Source organism: Pseudophryne corroboree, chromosome 6 (assembly GCF_028390025.1).
Source record: "Pseudophryne corroboree isolate aPseCor3 chromosome 6, aPseCor3.hap2, whole genome shotgun sequence".
In the NCBI taxonomy this organism is placed as follows: domain Eukaryota; kingdom Metazoa; phylum Chordata; class Amphibia; order Anura; family Myobatrachidae; genus Pseudophryne; species Pseudophryne corroboree.
Window position 1 is genome coordinate 57664300 of NC_086449.1, and position 12077 is coordinate 57676376.

At 42.8% G+C, this 12077-nt stretch overlaps 1 protein-coding gene across 5 annotated transcripts in view; it reads right to left on the minus strand.

The window, feature by feature from the left end:
• Nucleotides 1-12077, minus strand: part of LOC134936121 (A.superbus venom factor 1-like) — a 283470-nt gene that overhangs the window by 255747 nt on the left and 15646 nt on the right. For all 5 annotated transcript variants that reach the window (XM_063931033.1, XM_063931031.1, XM_063931032.1 and 2 more), the window contains exons 2-3: nucleotides 9451-9637; nucleotides 7437-7599 (exon numbers count right to left, since the gene is read on the minus strand). In XM_063931033.1, coding sequence (XP_063787103.1) covers nucleotides 7437-7599; nucleotides 9451-9637 — 350 coding nt within the window. The remainder of the gene's footprint in view (nucleotides 1-7436; nucleotides 7600-9450; nucleotides 9638-12077) is intronic.

Sequence of the window (12077 nt, forward strand, 5' to 3'; positions counted from 1 at the left end):
GAGAGGAGAGGTGGACGTAGTGCATTTGGTGAGGAAGATGAGCCGGGCAACAGCATTGAGGATAGATTGGAGTGGAGAGGTATTTTTCAGGAATGCCAGTCAGGAGGAGATTACAGTAGTACAGTCTGGAGATGACCTGGGAGTGGATAAGTTTCTTAGTAGCATCCTGGGTCAGAAAGGGTCTGATCCTGGAAATAGTTTTTAGATGAAAATGGCAGGTTTGTAAGTGGTGCCGATTTTGTGGTTTGAAGGAGAGGGAGGAGTCACGGATTACTCCAAGACAGCGCACTTGGGAGCTAGCGGAGATAGTAGTGCCATCAAGAGATAATGAAATTGTGGGAGGTGAGGTTACGCAGGATGGAGGGAAGATGATCAGCTCGGTCTTAGACATGTTAAGTGTAAGAAAGCGCTGGGACATCCAAGAAGAGAAAGTGGAGAGACAGTTGGAGATACGAGCGAGGAGAGCAAGGGAGAGGTCCAGAAAGGAAAGATAGATTTGAGTGTCATCAGCATAGAGATTATATTGGAAGTCAAAAGAACTAATGAGCTCACCTAATGAGGACGTATAGAGAGAGAAAAGGAGAGGACCAAGGACAGAACCTTGGGGTACTGTGGTTAAAGTGGGCCGGAACAGGGTGGAACTGCATTCCGTCACCTCTAATTGCAGGCAGAACCAGTACCGCCTCCGTACGGCCACAGCATCAGGTCACGGCTGCATTGTAAAGTTTGCAGCGTCCGCCAGCCAATCCCGGTTCATGAACCAGCTGCAGCACCAATAAAAATAAGGGGCGGCTATTTCAAAATCATGGCTCGCGGACCGCCAGCCAATGAGAATTTGCCAAGTGGCAGCTTCTCATTGGCCAACGGTCCGCGATAAGTGATTGGTGCACAATCAGCGCTAGCTTCAAAAGAGCAGCCCCTTCTTCCCCTATGCAGATACAGGGACCAACGAGTCTGTCTCCCCGCAGCACAGCATAATGGGACCACCGGAGCCCGTGATTCCATTGTCCCCCCGCACACATGCATAGGATACATGCATAGCCCATGCACGTAGCCCTCCCGGCAGCACTTCGCCCGCAGCAAGTTTCCAAGCTCACAGTGCGCCATCCGCACCCTGCCTACAGCACACGCACCGGCTGCTGCCGCTTGCCCCGCCGCCATACACCACCTGCCTGCCTCCCCTGCCGACCGCCGCTATGAAGCAGGCTCTGACGGAGATCATGAGGATGAATCGCATGTGCAGGATGGTGCTGGCCAGTTGCTTGGGATCCTTCATCTTAGTCATCATTTACTTCCAAAGTATGTTGCACCAAGGTAAGGGAGACCCTGCATGTGCCCATCTGTGCCCCAGCTGTGTCCAGCCATGCAGGAGGCGGGCACGGTTACTGTCATCGCTGGCTGGGCCTACATACAAGCAGCAGATGAGGAGAGTAGTGCTGCTCACACCTGTCTAATTGCGATGGTGAAGATGTGCTGTCACAATTTGGGAGTTTTGCATTTCATACTACACTGTGTATATGCTTATTATGTACTTCTGATTTTACATCTTGTGACCGGGTACTGCTTTTTTTCAGGTACTCTTTAATTGCATTGTAGTTTTTATTGTGCATGTTGTACTGCAGATGCTCAGATCACTTTCTGTAATTATGTGGGGCGGGCAATGTGAATAAGATTGTGCTACTGTGAGGCATTATTTTGAATTGGGGATACTTTTGTGTGGTCACGCCCCTTCTTTGTGTGACCACACCCCTTTTTGAAGCAAAAGGCGCACGCTAAGGGGGAGGGGTCGTGGAGCAGATGAGTACTTCCCCACCTCTCCAGGACCACTTTAAGCCCTGGGTACACCTACAGTTAGTGGAAGTGACGGGGAGGTGGAGTCATGAGAGGAGACAGAGAATGAATGGTCAGAGAGGTAGCAAGACAGCCAAGAGAGGGCAGAATCACGCAGACCAAGGGAGTGAAGGATTTGCAGAAGGAGAGGGTAGTCCACAGTGTCAAAAGCAGCAGAGAGGTCAAGAAGAATAAGTAGAGAGTAGTGGCACTTAGATTTGGCTGCATGGAGGTCATTGCAGACTTTTGTAAGGGCAGTTTCAGTGGAGTGGAGAGGACGGAAGCAGTGAGTGTGAGGAACGAAAGGAAGATCACATTAAAGGGAAAAGGGAAGAGGGAAATTTGTTGCACAGGAGACTCAGATGAACTTGATTTTATTTATTATGAGTTACAAAATATATGCTTGAGAGAAAACCCCTGTTACTAATTTTTCTATTATAAGAGTATATAAGTAGGGGGTGCTACCACAGATCTAAACATTATTGTAGACAAAGGAAAGAAGAGAGAAAGAGATCTGTCTCCGGTGCACATAAGTTTTTTTATAAAAATTAACTTTTATTATTTCCATAAAATAATTGGATTGAATCTACTATTGCATCCAGAATTACCTGGATGCACTGAATGCGAAATATTAAAACCCTGACGAAGCTTTTTGCGAAACGTACGTAGGACGGCACCGGCTGGGCGTCCTACATGTCTATTCTAAATGTCTAACTAAAAATTGATTCTAAAATCGGTGCTCATCGGTGCATATTAGTAAAGTACATATGGGAAGGCACACACGCTTTAATCACTAGCGCTCTGTGCAGTATAACACAGTGTGTATGTGTGACCCCGGCGGCACCCTTATATTAGATATTTTGAAAAGCTTATACTAAAATCTATACCTTTATGTGCACGCCAGCAAATCACTTATGGGATGGCACACACGCCGTAATCATTAACGCTCTGTACCGTACTATACAGTGTGGGGCTGTGACTACTAACTTAATCACGGCATACAGAATATATCTATTCCTATATATAAGAGTGTTAACTAATGGTATATTGCCTTACTAAATGCGGCAGCACTCTTATATTAGATACTAAAGGTATCCATATATATAAATAAATTGTAAATTAATTATGATCATGGAGACTTTTTGATAAATTATACATGCATACAATTTCTTTATGCAAATACATGATAAAATCTGATATGTATATATGTGCCAACCAGCCACCAGTATCAGTTAATGTGCAAACGAACATTCTTTGGTGATTATAACACACACACATTTGAGAGTGATCTGCAGCATTTCACTAATTAAGTAGGCCTGCAGCATTTAATATATATACAATTTCTACCATCATTTATTTATGCTGACAATAGGCCAAGCCTTTATATATACAAATTTAAAGGCCACCTAAAAATCTATATACTATAATATAATTGGCAATATAGGAACATACTGTATGATTTAACAATATTTCCCTGCAACCTGCTGGAGGTAAACCAGCAGTCATTTGCAAACACTCATTATAATAATCTGGGCAGTGTGCCAGAATCCTCTAGATGAGCCAGTACAACAACATTGTTACAGTTATTAATCTGGGAGAATCAAAGAGCAACATTAGTGTAATATTTCAGAGAAACCCAGAAGCAAATATCTGTTCCTCTATTACTGTAGCACTATTGTATTAGAAAATACTGTTACTAGTCAGATAAGACAATATACATCAGCTAGTAGACATAAAAGACGCCCAGCTGGGAGTTTTTAACCAATTTATTTCTGTTTTTCTTTATTACACACAGTCTTGTCTATTTTCGTATCACCTTATATTTTGTTTTGTTTTAATATTTCGCATTCAGTGCATCCAGGTAATTCTGGATGCAATAGTAGATTCAATCCAATTATTTTAAGGAAATAATAAAAGTAAATTTTTATAAAAAACTTATGTGCACCGGAGACAGATCTCTTTCTCTCTTCTTTCCTTTGTCTACAGGAACGAAAGGAAGTAAGGCGGTTGTAGACAATACGCTCAAGGATTCAGATTCAACAGTTAGGAGGTGAATGATATGAAGAGGAAGAGAACTTACATTTGTTAATAGTTCTTCAGATTTCTATGTTTTGTTAGTTTGGTGTCCTGTTTTCCTTCTCTTTCACTTCGATTGAACGCTGATGGAATGCTGTTGTTAGTTGTTATGTGTCAACTTTATCACACTGAGAAAAATGCACACTTCGAAAATAAATGCACAGCCTACAGGCTAGAACTTAAGTAGAGAAAAACTGCATGTGATTCCAATAATGGGAATCTACAACCACTCCCCACCCCCTATAGGTGATACCAGGGCCGGACTGGCCATCTGGCACTTCTGGCACATGCCATCCGGTCCCTCAGAGAGCTGGGAAGGCCGTGCGCAGCGCAGCCTCTGGATCTCTGGTTCAGCCGCCCCCACTGGTCTCCATGGAAATGGGGGGGGGGGTGCCATGAGTCCACGCCCCCATGACTTGCGTCACGCCCCCATACATCGTGGAGGTACGCCCCCATGAAGTGCGCGCTCACAAATGCCCGGGCCGTTTTAAACCCCAGTCCATCGCTGGGTGATACTACACATGTGATCTCTTACATCTAACCTCAATACACCATCCTGCGGGAGATGCCTGGTGTGAGTAAACTAACAGGTCTCGTGCAACTCTGCTAGTGTTGGGTGTCTTTTTTTCCCCAAAAAAATGTGTCTTACTCTCAACGCCGTGCAACTAGGACATACCAGAAGATTGTTTTGATTAATTTTATATGTGACACTTGTATATCTGTGTGCAAATGAGTCTGTATATAAAGCACAATAGAACTTGGCATGAAAAAAAAAAACATATCCGCTGCATTATAGCACTTCATATTCAGATTCAAAGACTCAGTCGCACATAGGTATGCAAGAGTCACATATCAAATGAATGAACACAGTCACCAAGTGCATCCCAGTCACATTGCGTTGTGACTAAGACATACTTACCTACTTTGTGGCTGCTCCCTCCGGGAGGGAGCAACCAGGTCACTCAAGAGGGGGCGTGGAGGAAGTGGTACGGGGGCGTGGTGACGTGTTTGCATCATTGTAGCCATGCCCCTGCTCTGTAATGCCCACATTATTGCTATTGCAGAGCGGGGGTGGGGCTATGATTATGCAAATTAGCGCAATCGCATCATCGTCCTTCCCCTTTTTTCTATTTAACAGGCTGAAAGTGGTGGGGGGGCGTGGGGTGCAGCGGGAGGAGTGCGGGGTGTGGCGGGGGGCGAGCTGGATGCAGGAGACTTGACCCCTTCCCCGGGAGTCCGGGAGTGCCACCCTAATTTCGGGAGCCTCCCGGCCTTTCCGGGAGAGTGGGCAAGTATGGACTAAGAAGCACTTGCAGGAAAAAAAGATGCAAAAAATCTGCTCTACGCTAGTAGAGTATCACGGTACCTGGCATGCCAAGAGAGGCTGTTTGGCATGACTACAGCAATGACGTATGAGGACCATTGGGGTTTCAATAATGGGTGCAATGTGTGCGGTGCACTCGGGCCCCTGGGTCCAGGGTGGGCCACAACACACACATTGCACCCAAGGCCGGTTCAGACTATTGTCGCGCCCCAGGCAGCAATAGAAGGCGTGCCTTCATACAGGGGGCGTGGTCAGTTACGCCCCCTGTACAGTAGTAGCGCCGCTGTAATGATGTGCGGTGCGCGATGACGTCATCGCGCACCACACCGCAAAGGTTCTCTCCACGAAGGAAAACTAGACGCCACGCGTCTAGTTCCCTTCGTGGAGAGGACCTTTGCTGTGCGGTGCGCGATGACGTCAACGCGCACCGCACATCATTACAGTGAAGGTCCTCTCCAGGAAGGGAAACTAGACACGTAGCGTCTAGTTTCCCTGCCCAGCGGGCAGCGAGGGGCAGCGGCAGCGGGGGGCGCAGCAGCGGATCTTGCCATGGTGCGGCGCCGTCCGGAAGGCGGCGCCCCGGGCAAAAGTCCCGCTACTGATTGCACCCATGTTTTACTATTTACCATTCCCGAGTTCCACGTCGGAGCTCCAGCCGTGGTAAAAAAATCACTGGCAGAATGGCAGCCGCACATGTACAACAGGAATTTAGTCTCCGGAACATGACAGGCGCCATGTTTCCAGAGACTTGCGCAAGTGCAGTAACCTCTGGCCCAATGCCAGAGTCTACAGTGCCTTGAAGAAGGGGGGGGGGGGGGGAGGCACCTGGAGTTTGCACATGGGCCCCCTCCTCTGTAAAAAGGCCTCAGTGTGGAATGTCAACATCTAGAATTGACACCCAATTAAAGTTTACAATTTTATGGTTTTTTAACAATACATACATACAGTAGTAAATTATTAATGGGTCTACATACTAAGCCTTATAGAGAGAGATAAAATGGATGGAGACAAAGTACCAACCAACCAGCTCCTAACTGTCATTTTTAAAACTCAGCCTGTAACATGACAGTAAGGAGCTGATCGGCTGCTACTTTATCTCTCTGTGCTTTCTCTCTATCCAAGGCTTAGTAAATAAACATCTAACTCACTTAAAATGTAGAAGTATAGTTTTTTCCGCCGTATTTTGCCTCACTTTCCCTGATAGCACTTTTCTATTACGGAATATCCTGGTGGAACCGTTCGCCATGTTCATCACTGAGTGCTTCAGGATTTGCTTCGTATAAATAAAGGTACGACCCCAAGAAAAGGATTTTCAAAGACATATAACATCCCATGGTCTTGTAAGATTTCAAAAAATTGTCCACAATTTCTTCGAAGTTGTCTGGCTTATGTTTATCTAAGAAGTTCCAGCAAATAGTCTTAAAAGGCTCTTTTGCAGCTATTTCAGCCTAATTCAACTAACCACCAAAGCTCTCATTTTTAATCGATTGTCTTAGTCTTCCCAGAACAGTATAATATAAAACATGTATATTTTACTGAAGGAAAAAAAAAAACTCCCTAAACGCTCCATAAATAAGTTATATATTGTCATAAATATTCTTAAAGAGAGTGTAACTTTAAATCTATGGGTGATAGATTCTAAGACCTTTTTTTAAATCAGTGCAGAAAATACATATAATACCAGGTTTGGTCTGTAATACAGACGGTCCGGATGCCGGTGGTTACATGACGTGATAGCGGCATCTCAACACTGAAGATCCCGACACCAGACAGGGTAAGTATTTTTACCCTCCTCAATCTCCTACTTTAACCCTTGGAGGGTGGTGGCTATGGCTAACCCTTGATGATTGGCGGCTACGGCTAACCCCCCCCAGTGCCTAACCCTAACACCACCTAATGCTGAACCCTCCCCACCCAGACCCTGACCTGTACCCCAATACTTACCTTCAGGATGTCGGCTGTCGGTGTTCCGGCGCCAGTCTCTTGAGTGGTGTCGGGATTCCGTTGTCAATCACATGACAGCTACCATCTAGACCGACGGGATGCTGAATTCATCCCATAATGCCACCTCGGGTGTCATGTGACAATACCTTTGTTTACCAGTGAATAGGTGGAACGATCCAACACATGAGCTATTAGTTCCAAGAGACCTAATAAGGCAGGGGTTATCATGTTATAAACAAACTGTATATCTGCATCTCTTTACCTGTGGATCCCGGAGTGTAGAGAGGTTTGTCAGTCTGTAGGAATATGTATCCACTCTGATAAGTCACCAGCACGACTTTCTCCAGGTTGCATCTGGGGGACTTCACAGTGACATAGACAAACTGTTTCTTACCAGGTTCTGCTATCAGATTTGTTGAGGGAATCTATAGTGGATGAAAACAGCATAAAACAAACACATTGAAAGATATACAAGATAATGTAACTCTACATAAAAAAAATATATATAATATGAATATTCTGTTGCATAATACTTCTATAGTATGAGACCACCAAAGTGATCATGAATCTCATTATATTTCCAGTTACTTTCCAATTGTTTAAATACACGAGTAATCATATTTACCACATAAATCTGATATGTTGGGTCACCGTGAAGAAGGTGGGCCAGCTTATTTATTGGCCAATATATGCCAAGAACCTTGGATATGATGGTTGTTATCATTTTAATGGTGTATGGTGCACCTGCACTCTTGTTCCTATATTGTAATACAGCTGTGTTTTGTAAGATCGGACAGCCCATCTGTGACAAGATGCTTTTGATGGGGAAAGGGCTGGTAGAGGGTGGTCAAGCCAGAACCAGGTCCAGATTGATCATTTGGCCTATTCTATCTGTCTGTAATGGCTATCTGTAGATGAAAAAGGCAGTAGACTATCACCAATTTAAATGTCAACTTGGAGAATTTCTTCTCCCTTTTGGTGAATATTATTTGCAGATTAAAGAATCCTTGTTTTTGTGAACTGAATATGAGAAACCAATAAAGCCGTTGGAGCATGACTGACCACTTTAAAAAAAAAAAATTTTTATTAAGTTGTGCATCAAAAACTATTATTCATTGCTTATGGCCCCACAAAAAATTAAAGGCATCATCTTATATTGGTACATCTCTTCTAGAAAAGAGTAGGTTGTTTTTTGTTTTTAACTGTCAGGTAATGGTTTTTGCCAGTAGATTCAGGTCCACTGTGGTGAGATTTCCTAGCATCAGCTCATCCACACGTGGCATGAGGTATACATCTAACTAGGTCACTGCCTTTACTTTACAGAAATCATAACAGAATCATAGGCTTTCATCTGGTTATGGAATTAGAAATAATGAGGTTGACTACTCACTGTTAGGGATAAAGTTACTAAAGCTTCTAAAACAGAGGTTGCCCATAGCAACAAATCAGATGCTGTCTTTCATTTTCTAAAAGGCTATAGTGAAATGAGACAGAGCATCTGATTGGCTGCTTTAGATTGACCCTTTCCAGGAGTGCACCTGTGATTTTTTGAAAGTGTGGAGGGAAGTTTCTGGAGCCTTCCATTTTAAGCTTAGTTCTCTGCTCCTTTATGGGAGCTGGCATGGTAAGATTTAATGTGTAGAGTCTTATTGAACCTGTGATGTTTTATTGATGCACATTCTGTAGTAATTAATCAGGTCGTTATTTGTGACCATATTGACACATTTTTATTATAATAAAATGATTTATTATCCTGGAATATTTATTTTTCTTTTGAGATATCTCAAGAAGAAAGTGTCAACCTCCTTACTAGAATACTGCTTTAAAGAAATATTGGTGTTGAGAACACAGATCGATTCTTTCAATTGTGATAAAAGAACTATTTTACTGGACTGGACTCTCATATGCAACCTTTCAAGGGCAGGTGTATGTAATAATTTTCCATGTATCTAATGTGGTGATTAGTAGAACCTTGAGTGTTTTCACATTTTTGGAATTGTAGAGGTCATTGTGATGTTCTCTGCATAATATGGCTGTCATGTACTGTAGTTAGAGGGTGATTACTAGCTACTGGGGAGTTAGTGATGGGGTCACCACACTGAGGTTTTGACAGTAAGTCTAGATTCATCCCTGGTACATAATAAATGATCTCCACATATGATTTGCTATATATAAGGATCTAGATCATTTTGCACTGTGTTTCTATGTTAACCTTTATTCATTTACACTTTACTTTTTTCACATGGTCCCTCAAATGTCGCAGTCTGAAACCTTACCATCAAATTAACTGATCCCATGAAGCCATTACCCTCATTGACATGGACCTTTTTAGTAACAATATTGTATTTCTTCTTTGGGAAATCATGAATTGAAATCTCAGCCTCAAATTCAGAGTCATGTCCATCCACTATGATGGTCTCTTGGCTTTCCAAACGCAGGACATTGGGTGTGATCAAGGTGCATCTGGTAGAATGGAAACACATTAGGGTACATTAGCTATGTATACATTTGGAGATTTGTTTTAAATTACATTTGTAATTTAACTTATAGAACATTCTGCAGAACTATTATTACATCATTGTACTGAAAGGGAGAGATTCAGATGTTTGAAAAGTCAGTTGGGAGTCTGTTTTTTCCTGTCTATTAGATAGGAAAAAACAGACTACCAACTGACTTTTCAAACATTTGAATCTCCCCCAAAATGTATGTTTTATTTAGTGCATTGTGCTCTTTGTATGTGTTAATGAAAATAAAATCCCCATGCCCATTGCACATCATTTATTTAAAAAAATTGCTGGGTGTTGTCTTCAAACGTGGAATTAATTGCTCATGATGGCTTCCACCTATAGCTCTGCCATGTATATACAAAAACTTTACAGGAACAAGCATATTTTTGTTAAAGTCAAAATCGCTTATACCATTTCTATATAGCACATGTCAAGTGGAGAAGGGATTTTTATTTTACATAGAATAAGCACCAATTTATTATTCTCTCTTCTGGGTAGAGGGAGAATTAACTACATAAGTTTTTTTTTATCAAGCACAGCATAAAACACACACACAAATGAGACAGTCCATAATTTCTGTACAGAACAATTTAGTTGCAAGCAATGAGCCAAGTAATACAACGATCAACACTCAAACTGATCATCTGGGTTTACTACATGGAAAGAGTTTACATATGAAAAGGAATTCTGAGCAACAAAGTCAGTTTACTTTGCTTACAATATGTTAAAATTTATTAGGCTGACATAATATTATTATTATTATTATTATTATTATTATTATTATTATTAATTGATTGATTGATTGATTGATTGATTGATTGATTTTATATGGCACTGCCAAATATTACAATAACAAACAAATGATAAATAACCAAGCAGTACAAATGGACAATACAAACAACAGAATATTTAGATAAGTGATGTCTTAATACCCTAGGGCAGGGCAGACAGAAGGCATTAGAATTGCAGACCATGAATGGAATTGCACAGGAACTATGATTAGTGCAAGTAGTGAACAAGAGGAAGGAAGGCCCTGATTATGAGGGGTGGTCTTCAGTATGCCGAATGTCGGGATCCCGGTGCACAGTATACCGGCACCGGGATCCCAACACACGGCATACAGACAAATATTCTCCCTCGTGGGGGTCCACAACCCCCCTGGAGGGAGAATAAATAGCGTGGCACGCGTAGGCGAGCACAGCGAGCACGCAAGGGGCTCATTTGCGCTCGCCACACTGTCGGTATGCCGGCGGTCGGGCTCCCGGTGCCGGTATGCTGGTCGCCGGGAGCCCGGCCGCCGGCATACCATACCACGCCCTTCATGAGAGCTTAAAGTCTAGGCTAGTGAGGGGTAAAACTGTGAAGTGAACTGGAAAGAGGTGAGGAGGGAGGACTGATCTTAAAGGTTATAGGAAGGAAAATAGATTTATGTGTCATGAGATGTGTTAATAAAAGTCAAAGGAGCTTATGAGCTCTCCAAGTGATGAGGTGTTAAAACAGAAGAAAAGGAGAACAAGGATAGCAACAGGAAGGGGGGAGCAGGATTAGGAAATAGAGAGAGTGTTATTCAAAGTTAGGATGACAGCAATGAGAGGGAAGTGTCATAGAACCCAATAGAGTTAAGGGTTTAAAGAAGGAGAGGGTGTTCTATTGTGTAGAGTGCAAGGAGGGAATGAGAGGAAAGTAAAATGGAGACAGTCATTGAAAGAAAAGTTATTCCAAGATATTTGGAGGAAAAGGGGATGAGAGAAATGGGGCACTAGTTAGAGAGGGTGTCGTGATCACATTTTAAGAATGGGAGAGATGATGTTGTGTTTAAAGGTGGAGGGCCACTGCCAGTGTAGAGAGAGAGAGTTAAGCAGATGACCGAGGTGGGACCAAGCATTGAGTACATAGGAAGACAATATGTTGAGGGGACAGGTAAGGTGATGAGAATGAGTTGTCTTCATTACAGGTGTTGAAAAAGGAGGAAATGGTGGGTTGACGACCAGTGTTTTCAAGTAGGTGTTTTGGGAGAACATACTATGATTGCTAGTAGCAATTTTAGAGTTAAAGTACATGGAGATCAAGGGCCAAGAGGCAGGAGGGGAAAGAGGGGAGAGCAGAGGAGCAAAATTAAAAGTTGTTACAGTGAAAGGGGTTGATAGGGCTGATTATCAAGGATTCTCTAAAGGCTCTACTCTGGTTGTATACAGCCAGCCTCAAGCTTCCTCACATCCCACCTGCCATACATAGTCCCTCTCATTGTCCCTGTCAGAGAAATTTGGACCCCTTATACTGGGACTGAATGTCTATAGGGTTAAAATGCTTGATGTATCAATATGTTGCTTATTTGCAGTAAAACATATATTCTGAACCATGTATAAGAAGTGTTCTGTTCTCATCTGCACCTGCTT